Raw genomic sequence first — 17179 nt, 5'->3', positions numbered from 1 at the left:
GTGTTGGTGTATTTCATTTTAGGGACAATAGGGGACAAATGTACAGTTCTGGACTTAAGCAGGAAGAACCAAATGCACAAATAAAGGATGGGGGACACCTGGCTTACAAGCAGTGCATGTGAAAAGGGTTTACAGGTCTTGGTGGACCACAGGCTTAACAAATGTCAACAGTGTGATGCAACAACAACAAAAAAGGCTAATGCTGACTTTCGGGTTGGCGCCTCCGGCAATGGCGGAGCTCCTCCGATCGGGAGTAACTTGCTCCGTGAAAGGCAGGGTCTGACCGCCATGGCGAAGGCGGAGACCCATAGAAATCACAGGCGGGAGAAGCCTGTGAACTTAGGATTCGGCTGGCACCCTTTGCGCCTGTGCTGGTCCCGGGGGAAGGTTACTGTTACCGTAGTCAAAGTTCAGTCCTGTGTCACTAGCCTGGAATTAGTCCACAAGGTGCGAGGCGAGGTCCAAAGCAGGGAGCTGGGCGGGGACAGGAACACTCGAATATCAGAAGCAGGAAGCCGGGCGGGGAACAGGAACACTGGAGGAACAGGACTGGATGCTGGCCGAAACAGCTCTTCAATGACGACGTTGCTCCCGCAACCTGGGACCGGGCTGACTGGCCTTTATCTTCTCTGAGGCCAGGGGTGGTCCCGGCCCCCAGGAGCCCCGCCTCCCTTGGCCTTAAGGCGAGCACTCCTCCTGGGAGAAACCAGTTCCCTTCGCCTCTCTGCCCTAAGCCTCTGCAGTTCAGGAGAGGCTGAAGGGTTACTGGACCCAGGGGGAGACTCACCTGCAGGCACTGAGTCCTCAACCACCTCTGGGGCCAGAATGGATTCACCTGGTGCCTGCTCCTGAGGATCCGGCCCAGGAGCAGGCTCCTCAGAATCAAGGCCCTGCCCCAGTTCAGCCGGCCCTGGAGGCGGGGACTCCTGTGCCAGCTGGGATTCCTCCGGTTCACTCTCAGAATCGGAATCCCAGGCCATCACAGCGCCTCCCCTACTCGAGGGGAAACCCTGTTTTGCGGGTCCGGAGCGACGTGGGGTGAGTGGCGCGGTGCTTTGATTCGACTGCTTCTTTCACGGAGTGAAGCCACATTGCTGCTGCCGGAGAGCGCTGACTTTTTCCTGTGGACAGTTGGATTTTAAACAACTTCCCGTGAGTAGAACGGAAAATTAGATCTTGAAATACTTTAATTTGGCACCAAAGCGGGAAGGTTCTAAACAGGAAGTCCACCTTCCACTTTTGTAAATAGATTGAAGCAAAGACGCTACAAGCTAAAGTCTCTGAAAGTTTTTGACAAAGGACTAAAATTCCATCGGTCATAATTACAAACCCCCCTTGGAAGCAGGAGAAGAGGGGGGAAGCTTTATACCTAGGGAGCCTGCAGGACAGAGTAAAAATCAAATTACCACTGCTCTGAACCTGGGAAAGGGCTGCCAGATGACGTTTGGGGAATGTTTATTGACAGAACGGATTTGACAGCTAGCTAAAATAAGAAAGATACTGTTTCCATTGTCCTCTTCTGTGTTCAAAAAAGGAGGAAAAAGTAACTGAAAATTGAAACTATTTTTATTTGCTCGAGCTGTGCTTGAAAGAATTGATACAAGTGGAGACTGTTTCCCTCTAGAGGGAGCATGTGAAACTGTTACAGGAGTGCAACAGGGAGATCTTCAGCTGTGAGATAAGGATTCTGAGAACCAGAGTTTGACCTTGGACCATTCAAAATGTTGATAGGAGAAGCTATTGTGACTGTATTATACAAGATAAACTACTCGCTGGAACAGCTTCATAAAAAGACAGATGACACGATCTTTAAAATTGATAATTTGGAACAGAAAGTGACTAATTTGAGCCAAAAAGTGAGTACCAACACAGAAACAATTCAGGACTCGGCACAGGAATATACTTTGGCAGGACAAATGGTGGAGGAAAAGGAGAAAGCCGTTGTTGTGAAACTTAAAGTAGTACAAGCAGGATCCTTAGTTTTTCAGAAGCAAATTGAGGATTATAAATTGAGGTCTTCCATGATTGAATCTAGCAAGAGTCAGATTTTGAGGATTGGATCCCGGCTCGGACTGAAGAAGGAAAGTTGGAAAGATCCCTCTATCCAGGGATTGACTGACTTTTGGGACATGGGCTTGGAGGAGCTTGAAGTTTAGATTTGGAGGAATCCTGAAATACGTCCTGAAACACTTTGTTAGGTTGGAGTTTTCCCAAGATTTGCTCCTGAACATTAAAGAATATGAAGAAGATCTGCAGAAGGGCCTTGGAAAAGATTTAAGAGCTTTGGACATAAGATCTCCAGGTTGATGGACTATATGGAACTGACGGAAAGGACTGGCAGAATCCGAAAACAAGGGCCAGGAGATGGTGGAAGAAGATTGCAAAATTTAAAGTGTATATTTAGAAATATTGTAAAAGTAATGACTGTTAGAAAAATGGTGGAATGATATTTCATGGATTTAGCAGAAATGCTATAAATAATTCAGTATAAATGGGAAATAAGGTTAAAAAAGATGTTATTTATAATATGATAGAAAATAGAGAAAGATGGAAAAGATTTGCTGAAACAAGTACTAGAAGTGGGATACAAAAAGGGAGGTGTGAGGAAGTCGATGAAACAAGGGAATGAAGGATAGAGTATGGAAAAGGAGGGATGTTTTTAAATTGTTTTTGTTTTGCTTCATTTATGTGTTTAGTTTAATGGGTTTAGGTTGCGTTTTGTATTGTTTATATATTGTATTGTATTGTTTTTGCTTTTTTCCCTCTCTCTTCTGTTTTTTCTTTCTTTCTTTTTTCTTTCTTTTTCTTTCTTTTCCTTTTTTGTAACTTTTAAAAGTAATAAATATTATTTTAAAAAACAAAAAAGGCTATTCTCGGCTGCATCAACAGAAGTCTAGTGTCCAGATCAAGGGAAGTAATAGAAGCACTCTATTCTACCTTGGTCAGTCCACACCTGGAATACTGTGTTGAATTGTGGGCAACACAATTTAAGATGGATGTTGACAAGGTGGAACGTGTTTACAGGAGAGCAACCAAGATGATTAAGGGTGTGACTCAAGGCAATGACTTGACTAAACATTCAGAAAAACGTTCTGACAGTAACAGCTGTTGGTCAGTGGGACAGTCTCTCAGGAGAGGTGGTGGAGCTGGCAGCCCAGAATATGCCCAGCCCCTGCACTCAAGGTTATATATCAGACAGGAGAAAGATCCTTAGAATTTATACAATGTTTTAGGGCATTCCAAAAATTTCCTATAATACATTATTCCAATAAAAGTTACAGCAGCCATGAAATTAGGTTATTGTAATCTGTAAGAAAGCTACAGTATGAATGTTGAGATACATTTTTTGCTACCGTCACAAATCATATAGTGGCAATGAGGTAGACTGGACATTCAGGTATTGCAAAGGGGTTGTTTGAAATATTACGCACACATTAACACCCCCCCACACACACATACATATGATTTTCCACATAGAAAATAAATCTGAATTAATGGGGAGAGGTGGCACATTTCAATGCCAAAAACACCAAATGGGCACTGTTGAAAACCTGTGTTATTCATTTACTTAGTAGTTGATTTGATTTACGAATGATGCCCCATAAAATATTTCCAAGTCGTTTTACAGTAAAACAACATGAACAATGACAACAACTAACAGCAATTTAATTAAAGCAGACTCTGGTTTCAAGACTCTGTTCACACGTGAGTAGCAAGAATCTCACAATAATACGTCCATCTGAAGCATCCTTTGACAAATTTTGTATCTCTCACTTAAGTTCCTTCCAGCTAAATTTCAGCCCCTGGATAAATTCCAAAGGCAGAGTACCTGCCATTCTGTTTCCTGCTGAAATCATTGACACATTGTGCATCTTGCAAAGAGCTTTCTCAGTGCTGCTAAGACGTCCCGGTTCCTCAGGCTGTATATGAAAGGATTCATCATGGCAGGCGCAATGGTAAAAAACACAGCGTTTATCATGGCCCTTTGTGCTGAATAGGAAGCAGCAGGTGTCATGTATGTCAAAATGGCCGTAACGTAGAAGATCCCCACCACACAGAGATGGGACAAGCAGGTCCCCAAGGCCTTGTGGCTTCTTCCAGAGGAGCGTGCTCTGAGAACTTGAAGTAGGATGGCTATGTAGGAAGCCAGGATGACTGAGATGGGGATGAAAAAGATCACGAAACTACAGAAGTAGGCTGTTATATCAAATGCAAAATTGTCATAGCAGGACAACTGAACAAGGGCTGGGTAATCGCACATGTAGTGTCTGATCACATTGGACTTGCAGTAGGGAAGGGGCAGTACATAAAGGGAACAGATCAAAGCCTGCACAGAAGACCCAAACCAGGCAGCAACTGACATGATGTTGCAGTTTTTGCTACTCATGAGAACCGGATATTGTAGCGGCCTGCAAATAGCTACATACCTGTCAAATGACATGGTCACCAGAATGAAGCACTCTGCCCCTCCCATGAGCATTGTGACAGAAATCTGCACGACACAACCATAGAGTGAAATGCTGTAGCTCTGGGTTACAAAATCCACCGTCATTTTGGGAACAATGGAGAGAACTTGGCAGAGGTCCATGAAGGCTAGTTGGCTGAGGAAAAAATACATTGGGGTCTGCAGACCAGAGTCTGTCTTGATCAGAAAAAGGAGGAGGCTGTTCCCTATCAGAGCTACTATGAACATGAAGAAGATCACACCAAGGAAAACCATAGGTGACCTTTGATGCTGAAGTCCAACCAGAAGGAACACAGTCCATGACATATTCCCTTCTCCCATTCCTCCTTCACTTGCCTGAAGGCTTAAGAAGAGGACTTGTGAGATGTGGTGTGCCAAATTGTAGTCTTGAATCCACTGTACACATAACATAAACAACAAAAAGAGAGCAGTTTTTTAATATAATGGATTGTGTCTAATGTTCCACACACTTAGTTCTGCCTGTGCAACAAGACTTCTCTCCTCTCCTCCAAGAGTCCCCCAAATATGTTTGTGGGGTTCCCAACCCTCCAATTGAGATTTTGAGGATTCAATGGGGCAGCTGGAGGGAAGAGGAAGTTCTACTGAATGCATGGAAGTCCATTTTGCAGGCAGATCTTCAAAGCAGGACACTGCCCAATATGTTAGAAATCTCTCTGGCTGCATCCAGATTCTCACTACAGTGGCACCTTGGTTTACAACCTTAATCCGTTATGGAAGTCTGGTCTTAAACCAAAGTGGACTTTAACCAAGGCGTGCTTTCTGATGGAAAGTAAAGGAAAAGGGATTAATCCATTCCAGATGATGAGAAGCAACCCCTAAAACAACAATTTGACATGAATTTTACTATTGTATTTTGCTTGTGGGATTCAATGGCACAAGCTTAGGTTTGCTCAGTTAATGTGGCTTGGGCACTTTTGTGCTACCCCTGTCCCCCTCCCCCCACCTCAAAAGGCACAGAAAGGCTTGTGAAATGATAGGATAATTCCTGAAAACCCAGCCAACCTTGTGTTTTAGAAGGGAAAGGAGAATAGGGTGTTTGAGGTTGATCCAGCCCCAACTTCTCCTTTCAAATCGCTAATTGTGGGACTTTTTCATTGTTGTTTCGGTGAAGCCCATTGCAGTTCTTTTTCAGTGGAAATGGGTCACCTGGGATCCAGATTCCCCACTATAGGAGGGAAATCTCTCAAGGCCACCTCTAACATGCAACCACCGGATCCATAGCACTACCCCTTTCTCAGCTTCTCTGGAGCAGGTTTAGAGTTTCTGGCCTGTTCTCAGGGATGATGGGTTCTATAGCTTCAACATCTGGATGGTGTCAGGTTGGCAGACCCTGCCTTACTCTAACCTATCCAGCAGGCTGTTATGGCAAACTCAATATTTAAAAAATGAATGCACAATAATGGGTCATATTTCAAAGCTTTATCATGCTTTAGAGATACACAAAACTCTGCATCCTGTCCAAACTCAGCCTAAGCATGAGAATGGAATACTCTGTTTGTAAATACTCCTGTTTAAATAAAGGACGTGGATGGCAGGTGTTTATGATATATCTAAAGAATACTAATGTTGTAGCTCAGTTGCTTTAGAGCTGCCAAACCATGAGTACTGTAGTAAATTGTTTCCAGCAGAATGGTTTATCTCACGTACATTTTGAAGTACATAGGCAGCATGTGGGAATAAATAGTATGTGTAGTGCCAAGTCTCACTTTCAAATGAAATCTGGTTTATAAAAATATCTGTTTCTCATTTTTTAATCCCTTGACCTTTCCTGGAGGGTATGGCAGGACAGAAGTTATCTAAAAGGAATATTCGTACGCTACATAAATACATACATTTTCTGGTTCCAAATTATATTTTTATTTACCATACGCTGGCAAGGTTTTTAAGTACAAATAACTTGGTGTTATCATGAATCAGCATAATGGACCATCATGTGGTAAAAGATTGCATCCCATTTTAGTTCTACTCAGAGTAGATCTGTTGAAATTAATGGCCAGGACTAACTGAGGTCCGTTGATTTCCAAGGGGCTATAGAGTTGGATGCAATACAGAATAACTATGATTTCTAAAAATGTTCAGAATTACGTACCTGTGTCAACTGCTTCTGTTTACAACAGAAGGAAGGGGGGAAGCCTAGTTTCTTAAAATGAAAAATAATTCCCAAGGCTCCGTTGAAAAACTGTGATGCCTCTGTTGTGTTAATTAAGTTTTTACAATAATTACGATTGTTATAGCTCCCCAGTTTCAAAGGGGTGGCAATTCATCCTCTACCGTGAAAATGATTTCCCTTCCATTCTTTAAGAAAAGGAGACATGCCTTCTTAATTAATGAGAAACGTTCACATTCCTTTTATATTCAAAAGTAGAGGGGAGGAATGCCATGGCCTCTACTCAGGGCTGCAGAATTACATGTGCTTCCTCTTGAAATGCTTGATTTTTAAAATTCCAAAACCTAAACAAACCAACTCATGCTCCCTGATAAAGCAACGTGCATATCTCTGAAAATTTCCCAACATACATTTACAGCGAAATGTTTGCTTAGCTCCACTGACTCCCTGTTTCTAGAAGCAGGAAATAAACCCTATATCTGCCTTTTGATTCTGAAACATTCAGACCAGAACCAGGATTTCTCACCTGGCACATTTCCAGTCCAGCATTTCTACTCTCCCTGAAGAAATGCTCCGCCAGCTCCACCCTGAGGGAATCTGGCTCCCAAACCATTATTTTAATTGTTACCAAACTTTGTTGCAGTTCAAATGTGAAAACTTCCTACCACTCACCATTTGAAGATGCTGAAGATGCTTTCTTGGACAGTATGGATGGATGGATGTATTTTTGATTTCTACACCTCTTTATATTTTAATTAAAAACTGAAAGGGGTGTTGCACATATTAAAGCAATAAAGCAAAACCGGCGATGTTCTTCTGACCTCATGAGGAGCCTCTTAGTAGGTCTGGGTGAGTGTGGGCCCTGCCCCTAAGCCAGTTGGAAAGGGCCTTTCCGGGAGCAGCCCTCACGCCTCACATTCAGACAGGTCTACAGGTCTTGGTGGACCACAGGCTTAACAAGTGTCAACAGTGTGATGCAACAGCCAAAAATAGCTAATGCTATTCTCGGCAGCCTCAACAGAAGTCTAGTGTCCAGATCAAGGGAAGTAATAGAAGCACTCTATTCCACCTTGGTCAGTCCACACCTGGAATACTGTGTCCAATTGTGGGCAACACAATTTAAGATGGATGTTGACAAGGTGGAACGTGTTTACAGGAGAGCAACCAAGATGATTAAGGGTGTGACTCAAGGCAATGACTTGACTAAACATTCAGAAAAACGTTCTGACAGTAATAGCTGTTGGTCAGTGGAACAGTCTCTCAGGAGAGGTGGTGGAGCTGGCAGCCCAGAATATGCCCAGCCCCTGCACTCAAGGTTATATATTAGACAGGAGAAAGATCCTTAGAATTTATACAATGTTTTAGGGCATTCCAAAAATTTCCTATTATGCATTATTCCTATAAAAGCTACAGCAGCCATGAAATTAGGTTATTGTAATCTGTAAGAAAACTACAGTATGAATGTTGAGATACATTTTTTGCTACCATCACAAATCATATAGTGGCAATGAGGTAGATTGGACATTCAGGTATTGCAAAGGGGTAGTTTGAAATATTACGCACACATTATCCCCCCACACACACATACATATGATTTTCCACATAGAAAATAAATCTGAATTAATGGGGAGAGTTGGCACATTTCAATGCCAAAAACACCAAATGGGCACTGTTGAAAACCTGTGTTATTCATTTACTTAGTTGTTGATTTGATTTACGAATGATGCCCCATAAAATATTTCCAAGTGGTTTTACAGTAAAACAACATGAACAATGACAACAACTAACAACAATTTAATTAAAGCAGACTCTGGTTTCAAGACTCTGTTCACACGTGAGTAGCAAGAATCCCACAATAATACGCCCATCTGAAGCGTCCTTTGCCAAATTTTGTATCTCTCACTTAAGTTCCTTCCAGCTAAATTTCAGCCCTTGGATAAATTCCAAAGGGAGAGTACCTGCCATTTTGTATCCTGCTGAAATCATTGATACATTGTGCATCTTGCAAAGAGCTTTCTCAGTGCTGCTAAGACGTCCCGGTTCCTCAGGCTGTATATGAAAGGATTCATCATGGCAGGGGCAATGGTAAAAAACAAAGTGTTTATCATGGCCCTTTGTGCTGAATAGGAAGCGGCAGGTGTCATGTACGTCAAAATGGCCGTAACGAAGAAGATCCCCACCACACACAGATGGGACAAGCAGGTCCCCAAGGCCTTGTGGCTTCTTCCAGAGGAACGTGCTCTGAGAACTTGAAGTAGGATGGCTACGTAAGAAGCCAGGATGATTGAGATGGGGATGAAAAAGATCATGAAATTACCAATGTATCCTGTTATATCATATGCCAAGTTATCAGAGCAGGACAACTGAACAAGGGCTGGGTAATCACACATGTAGTGTCTGATCACATTGGACTTGCAGTAGGGAAGGGGCAGTACATAAAGGGAACAGGCCAATGCCTGCACAGAAGACCCAAACCAGGCAGCAACTGACATGATGCTGCAAATTTTACTCCTCATGAGAACTGTATATTGCAGTGGTCTGCAGATAGCCACATACCTGTCATATGACATGGTCGCCAGGATGAAGCACTCTGCCCCTGCCATGAGCATTGTGACAAAAATCTGCACAAAACAACCGTAGAGTGAAATGCTGTAGCTCTGGGTTACAAAATCCACCGTCATTTTGGGAACAATGGAGAGAACTTGGCAGAGGTCCATGAAGGCTAGTTGGCTGAGGAAAAAATACATTGGGGTCTGCAGACCAGAGTCTGTCTTCATCAGAAAAAGAAGGAGGCTGTTCCCTATCAGAGCTACTATGAACATGAAGAAGATCACACCAAGGAAAACCATAGGTGACCTTTGATGCTGAAGTCCAACCAGAAGGAACACGGTCCATGACGTATTTCCCTCCCCCATCCCTCCTTCACTTGCCCAATTTTGCCTGAAGATTCAAGGAGAGGACTTGTGAGAAGTGGTGTGCCAAATTGTAGGGTTGAATCCACTGTACACATAACATAAACAACAAAAAGAGAAAAGTTTTTAATATAATGGATTGTGTCTAATGCTCCTCACACTTAGTTCTGTCTGTGCAACAAGACTTCTTCTCCGCTTCTCCCCTCCAAGAATCCCCCAAATATCTTTGGGTGTTCCCAACCCTCCAGTTAGGGACGCAGGTGTCACTGTGGGTTAAGCCACAGAGCCTAGGACTTGCCGATCAAAAGGTCAGCGGTTCGAATCCCTGTGACGGGGTGAGCTCCCGTTGCTCGGTCCCTGTTCCTGCCAACCTAGCAGTTTGAAAGCAAGTCAAAGTGCAAGTAAATAAATAGGTACCACTCCGGCGGGAAGGTAAATAGCGTTTCTGTGTGCTGCTCTGGTTCACCAGAAGTGACTTAGTCATGCTGGCCACATGACCTGGAAGGTGTACGCCAGCTCCCTCAGTCAATAAAGCGATATGAGCGCTGCAACCCCAGAGTCGTCTGCGACTGGACTTAATAGTCTGGGGTCCCTTTACCTTTACCTTTAACCCTCCAGTTGATATTTTGAGGGTTTGAAGAGGAAGTTCAAAATCCACCATCATTTTGGGAACAATGGTGAGAACTTGGCAGAGGTCCATGAAGGCTAGCTGGCTGAGGAAAAAATACATTGGGGTCTGCAGACCAGAGTCTGTCTTGATCAGAAAAAGAAGGAGGCTGTTCCCTATCAGAGCTACTATGAACATGAAGAAGATCACACCAAGGAAAACCATAGGTGACCTTTGATGCTGAAGTCCAACCAGAAGGAACACAGTCCATGACATGTTCCTTTCTCCCATTCCTCCTTCACTTGCCTGAAGACTTAAGCAGAAGACTTGTGAGAAGTGGTGTGCCAAATTGTACGGTTGAATCCACTGTACACATTACATAAACAACAAAAAGAGAGCAGTTTTTCATAGAATGGATTGTGTCTAATGTTCCACACACTTAGTTCTGCCAGTGAAACAAGACTTCTCTTCTCTCCTCCAAGAGTCCCCAAAATATGTTTGTGGGGTTCCCAACCCTCCAGTTGAGATTTTGAGGATTCAATGGGGCAGCTGGAGGGAAGAGGAAGTTCTACAGAATGCATGGAAGTCCATTTTGCAGGCAGAGCTTCAATGTTGGATACTGCCCAATATGTTAGATGTCTCTCTGGCTGCATCCAGATTCTCACTACAGTGGTACCTTGGTTTACAACCTTAATCCATTATGGAAGTCTGGTCTTAAACCAAAGTGGACTTTAACCAAGGCGTGCTTTCTGATGGAAAGTAAAGGAAAAAGGATTAATCCATTCCAGACGATGAAAGCTTCCCCTAAAACAGCATTTTGACATGAATTTTACTATTGTATTTTGCTTGTGGGATTCAATGGCATAGCCACAGCTTAGGTTTGCTCAGTTAATGTGGATTCAGTGCTTTTGTGCTACCCCTGTCCCCCTCCCCCCACCACAAAAGGTGCAGAAAGGCTTGGGAAATGGTAAGATAATTCCTGAAAACCCAGCCAACCCTGTGTTTTAGAAGGGAAAGGGGAATAGGGTGTTTGAGGTTGATCCAGCCCCAACTTCTCCTTTCATATCGCTAATTGCTGGGACTTTTCCTTCGTTCTTTTGGTGAAACCCATTGCAGTTCTTTTTCAGTGGAAATGGTCACTTGGGATCCAGATTTACTGCTATAGAAGGGAAATCTCAAACATGCAACCACCGGAAGGACCATGTTCCTGTCCCTCCAGATCCATAGCATTACCCCTTTCTCAGCTTCTCTGGAGCAGGTTTAGAGATTCTGGCCCGTTCTCAGGGATGATGGGTTCTATAGCTCCAACATCTGGATGGTGTCGTGTTGGCGGCCCCTGCCTTATCCAGCAGGCTGTTAAAGGAAAGGACAAACTCAATATGTAATAAATGAATGCACAATAATAGGTCATATTTCAAAGCTTTATCATGCTTTAGAGAGACACAAAACTACCCGTCCTACCCAAACTCAGCCTAAGCATGAGAATGGAATAGCCTGTTCGTAAATATTCCTGTTTGAAATGAAAGGACATGGATGGCAGGTGTTAAGCCTGGTGTCTATGATACAGCTAAAGAATACCAACGCCAGGCTGTTGTAGCTCAGTTGCTTTACAGCTGCAAAACCATGAGTACTGTAGTAAATTGTTTCCAGCAGAATGGTTTATCTCACGTACATTTTGAAGTGCCACATAGGGAGAATGTGGCAATAAATAGTATGTGTAGTACTAAGTCTCACTTTCAAATGAAATCTGGTTTATAAAAATATCTGTTTCTCTTCTTTGAATCCCTTGATCTTTCCTGGAGGGTATGGCAGGATGCAATGATCTATAATAAATATTCATACACTACATAAATACATACATTTTCCTGTTTGAATATATTTTTCTATTTACTATACGCTTTCAAGTTTTTTAAGTACAAGTAAATTGGTGTTTGGTGTTCCCCTTCATGGATCACTGCCTTGCCATGGCGAAGGGGCTTGAATAACTCAGAGAAGCTATGAACTATGCCGAGCAGGGCACCCAAGGTGGACAGGTCATAGTGGAGAGTTTTGACCAAACGTGATCCACCTGGAGGAGGAACCGGCAAGCCACTCCAGTATCCCTGCCAAGAAAACTCCATGGACAAAGACAACAGGCATATAAAAGTTATGACGCTGGAAGATGAGCCCCTCAGGTCGGAAGGCGTCCAACCATGCTACTGAGGAAGAGCGAAGGACAAGTACAAGTAGGTTCAGAGCTGATGAAGCGCTGGGCCAAAGCCGAAAGGACGCTCAGTTGCGGATATGCCTGGAAGCGAAAGGAATGTCCAATGCTGTAAAGAAAAATATTGCATAGGAACCTGGAATGTAAGAACCATGAACCTGGGCAAGTTGGATGTGGTCAAAAATGAGATGGCAAGAATAAATATTGACATCCTGGGCATCAGTGAACTAAAATGGATGGGAATGGGCGAATTCAGTTCGGATGACCATCATATCTACTACTGTGGGCAAGAATCCCGTAAAAGAAATGGAGTGGCCCTCATAGTCAACAAAAGGGTGGCAAAAGCTGTACTGGGATACAATCTCAAAAATGATAGAATGATCTCGATACGAATCCAAGGCAGAACTTTTAACATCACAGTAATCCAAGTTTATGCACCAACTACTGGTGCTGAAGAAACTGAAATTGACCAATTCTATGAAGACTTACAACACCTTCTAGAAATGACACCAAAGAAGGATGTTCTTCTCATTATAGGGGATTGGAAATCTATAGTAGGGAATCAAGAGATAAAAGGAACAACTGGCAAGTTTGGCCTTGGAGTTCAAAATGAAGCAGGGCAAAGGCTAATAGAGTTCTGCCAAGAGAACAAGCTGGTCATCACAAACACGCTTTTCCAACAACACAAGAGACGACTCTACATATGGACATCACCAGATGGGCAGCATCGAAATCAGATTGATTATATTCTCTGCAGCCAAAGATGGAGAAGCTCTATACAGTCAGCAAAAACAAGACCTGGAGCTGACTGTGGCTCTGATCATCAGCTTCTTATAGCAAAATTCAAGCTTAGACTGAAGAAAGTAGGAAAAAACCACTGGGCCGGTAAAAATTGATTTTAATTAATTTTTATAATGAAATATTTTTAGAATGTGTGATTATTTGACTGTTTGATTATTTGATTGTTGTTAGCCGCCCTGAGCCCGGCTTCGGCTGGGGAGGGCGGGATATAAATAAAATTTATTATTATTATTATTATTATTATTATTATTATTATTATTATTATACAATCTAAATCAAATCCCTTATGAATACACAGTGGAAGTGAGGAACAGGTTTAAGGATCTAGATTTGGTGGACAGAGTGCCTGAAGAACTATGGATGGAGGCTCGCAACATTATACAGGAGGCAGCAACGAAAAGCATCCCAATGAAAAGGAAATGCAAGAAAGCAAAGTGGCTGTCCAATGAAGCCTTACAAATAGCGGGGGAGAGAACACAAGCAAAATGCGAGGGAGATAGTGAAAGATACAGGAAATTGAATGTAGATTTCCAAAAAATAGCAAGGCGAGACAAAAAGGCCTTCTTAAACGAGCAATGCAAAGAAATACAGGAAAACAACAGAATGGGAAGAACCAGAGATCTGTTCAAGAAAATTGGAGATATGAAAGGAACATTTTGTACAAAGATTACCATAATAAAAGACAAAAGTGGTAAGGACCTAACAGAAGCAGAAGACATCAAGAAGAGGTGGCAAGAATACACAGAGGAATTATACCAGAAATGTATGGATGGCTCGTACACTGCAGGTAGTGTGGTTGCTGACCTTGAGCCAGACATCCTGGAGAGTGAGGTCAAATGGGCCTTAGAAAGCACTGCAAATAACAAGGCCAGTGGAAGTGATGGTATTCCAGCTGAACTATTTAAAATTTTAAAAGATGATGCTGTTAAGGTGCTACACTCAATATGCCAGCAAGTTTGGAAAACTAGGCAGTGGCCAGGGGATTGGAGAAGATCAGTCTACATCCCAATCCCAAAGAAGGGCAGTGCCAAAGAATGCTCCAACTACCGCACAATCGCACTAATTTCACACGCTAGCAAGGTTATGCTTAAAATTCTACAAGGAAGGCTTGAGCAGTATGTGGACTGAGAACTCCCAGAAGTGCAAGCTGGATTTAGAAGAGGCAGGGGAACCAGAGACCAAATTGCAAACATGCTCTGGATTATGGAGAAAGCTAGAGAGTTCCAGAAAGACATCTACTTCTGCTTCATTGACTATGCAAAAGCCTTTGACTGTGTCGACCACAGCAAACTATGGCAAGTTCTTAAAGAAATGGGAGTGCTTGATCACCTCATCTGTCTCCTGAGAAATCTCCATGTGGGACAAGAAGCTACAGTTAGAACTGGATATGGAACAACAGGTTGGTTCAAAATTGGGAAAGGAGTATGACAAAGCTATATATTGTCTCCTTGCTTATTTAACTTATATGCAGAATTCATCATGCAAAAGGCTGGGCTGGATGAATCCCTAGCCAGAATTAAGATTGCCGGAAGAAATATCAACAACCTCAGATATGCAGATGACACAACCTTGACGGCAGAAAGTGAGGAGGAATTAAATAACCTTTTAATGAGGGTGATAGAGGAGAGTGCAAAATATGGTCTGAAGCTCAACAGCAAAAAAACGAAGATCATGGCCACAGGTCCCATCAACTCCTGGCAAATAGAAGGGGAAGAAATGGAGGCAGTGAGAGATTTTACTTTCTTGGGCTCCATGATCACTGTAGATGGTGACAGCAGTCACAAAATTAAAGACGCCTGCTTTTTGGGAGGAAAGTAATGACAAACCTAGACAGCATCTTAAAAAGCAAAGACATCACCTTGCCAACAAAGGTCGGTATAGTTAAAGCTATGGTTTTCCCAGTAGTGATGTATGGAAGTGAGAGCTGGACCATAAAGAAGGCTGATCACCGAAGAATTGATGCTTTTGAATTATGGTGCTGGAGGAGAGTCCCATGGACTGCAAGAAGATCAAACCTATCCATTCTGAAGGAAATCCCATGGACTGCAAGAAGATAAAACCTATCCATTCTGAAGGAAATCGGCCCTGAGTGCTCACTGGAAGGACAGATCGTGAAGCTGAGGCTCCAATACTTTGGCCACCTCATGAGAAGAGAAGACTCCCTGGAAAAGACCCTGATGTTGGGAAAGATGGAGGGCACAAGGAGAAGGGAACGACAGAGGACGAGATGGTTGGACAGTGTTCTCGAAGCTACCAGCATGAGTTTGACCAAACTGTGGGAGGCAGTGGAAGACAGGAGTGCCTGGAGAGCTCTGGTCCATGGGGTCACGAAGAGTCGGACACGACTAAACGACAACAACAACAAATTGGTGTTATCATGAATCAGCATAATGGACCATCATGATTGCATCCCATTTTAGTTCTACTCAGAGTAGATCTGTTGAAATGAATGGCCAGGACTAACTGAGGTCCATTGATTTCCATGGGGCTACAGAGCTGGATGAAATACAGAATAACTATGACTTCTACAAATGTTCAGAATTACATACCTGTGTCAACTGCTTCTGTTTACAACAGCAATAAGGGAGAAAGTTTAGTTTCTTAAAATGAAAATTAATTGCCAAGGCTCCGTTGAAAAACTGTGATGTCTCTGTTGTGTTAATTAATTTTTTACAATAATTACTACTGTTATAGCTCCCCAGTTTCAAAGGGGTGGCAATTCATCCTCTACCGCAAAAATGATTTCGCTTCCATTCTTTAAGAAAAAGAGAGATGTCTTCTTAATTAATGAGGAACGTTCAGAATCTTTTTATAATCAAAAATAGGGGGGAGGAATGCCATGACCTATATTCAGGGCTGCAGAATTACATGAGCCTTTGCTTCCTTTTGACATGCTTGATTTTTAAAATTCCAATACCAATTCATGCTCCCTGACAAAGCAACGTGCATATCTCTGAAAATTTCCCAACGTACATTTGCAGCGAAATGTTTGCTTAGCTCCACTGACTCCCTGTTTCTAGAAGCAGGAAATATATATCTGCCTTTTGATTCTGAAACATTCAGACTAGAACCAGGATTTCTCACCTGGCACATTTCCAATCCAGCATTTCTACTCTCCATGGAGAAATTCTCCGCCAGCTCCACCCTGAGGGAATCTGCTCCCAAACCATTATTTTAATTGTTACCAAACTTTATTGCAGTTCCAAAGTGAAAACTTCCTACCACCTTCTAAAGATGCTGAAGATGCATTCTTGGAAATTATGGATGGATGGATGTTTAATTTCTATACCTCTTTATATTTTTAATAAAATCCTCAAAGGGGTTTACCACATATTAAATCAATAAAACAATAAAACAGTAGCCGGTGATGTTCCACAGGGCTCATGAGGAGCCTCTTAGCAGGTCTGGGTGAGTGTGGGCCCCGCCCCCTAGGCCAGGTGGAAAGGGCCTTGCCGGAAGCAGCCTTCACGCCTCACAGCTGGGCAAATTTAATATTAATAAAAATATTTTTTTATCTGTGCCCTGCCCTCCCTAATCTTAAAATTAGTACAGAGCAAATATTGAGGATGGTGATGATGATGAATGTTCCTATGCATCTTAGTAGGAAACAGCAGAAGATTCACCTGTTCGGTGCTCAGGTTCTGCTTATGGGTTCCTCACAGACATGTGGTGGTGGGCAGGATGCTCAGCTAAAAGGGCCTCTGGGCTGATCCAGAAGGACTCTCCTTGTGGTTTTATGGTAGGGGGCGGACTAGGCTAGGGAGACCTCTCTCTCTCTCTCTCTCTCTCTCTCTCTCTCTCTCTCTCTCTCTCACACACACACACACACACACACACACACTCCACTTGTGCAGGCATGCACAGCATATTTCATTTGGGTTTGCCCCCAGGGATTTTGTAAAAATTATTTCAGCAAAGGAAGAAGGGATAGGGAAAGTCAAGACAAACAAACAGGGACAAGGAAAAGATAGGGGGAGGGGTCAGGGCTGCCGGGGAGTGGGCCCCAGCCGACAAAATGGCTGGGGCATGTTCCACAGGGGGGAATGCACTGGGACAACCGATC

At 43.0% G+C, this 17179-nt stretch overlaps 5 protein-coding genes across 5 annotated transcripts in view; all 5 read right to left on the bottom strand.

Annotated features, from left to right (window-relative positions):
• Positions 1-17179, bottom strand: part of LOC309359310 (olfactory receptor 2V1-like) — a gene marked incomplete at its 3' end in the record, with an annotated part of 107792 nt that overhangs the window by 42197 nt on the left and 48416 nt on the right. The gene's annotated exons all lie outside the window — the stretch shown is intronic.
• The window catches only part of LOC309365064 (olfactory receptor 2D3-like), a 99084-nt gene that overhangs the window by 36959 nt on the left and 44946 nt on the right, over positions 1-17179 (bottom strand). The window lies entirely within an intron of this gene.
• The window catches only part of LOC309365086 (olfactory receptor 2AK2-like), a 54080-nt gene that overhangs the window by 31410 nt on the left and 5491 nt on the right, over positions 1-17179 (bottom strand). The gene's annotated exons all lie outside the window — the stretch shown is intronic.
• On the bottom strand, positions 3752-4480 carry LOC309365166 (olfactory receptor 2T11-like; the record flags this gene model as incomplete). The annotated part of the gene is made up of 1 exon (XM_081903367.1): positions 3752-4480. The coding sequence occupies one exon, from the start codon at positions 4478-4480 to the stop codon at positions 3854-3856; it is 627 nt and encodes a 208-aa protein (XP_081759493.1). The 3' UTR covers positions 3752-3853.
• On the bottom strand, positions 8576-9474 carry LOC309359341 (olfactory receptor 2AK2-like; the record flags this gene model as incomplete). Its single annotated transcript, XM_081892889.1, has 1 exon — positions 8576-9474. The coding sequence occupies exon 1, from the start codon at positions 9440-9442 to the stop codon at positions 8576-8578; it is 867 nt and encodes a 288-aa protein (XP_081749015.1). The 5' UTR covers positions 9443-9474.

The sequence above is a fragment of the Podarcis melisellensis genome (genome assembly GCF_964234715.1).
Source record: "Podarcis melisellensis genome assembly, chromosome: 2".
NCBI lineage: Eukaryota > Metazoa > Chordata > Lepidosauria > Squamata > Lacertidae > Podarcis > Podarcis melisellensis.
This window is presented reverse-complemented; position numbering and strand designations above follow the sequence as displayed.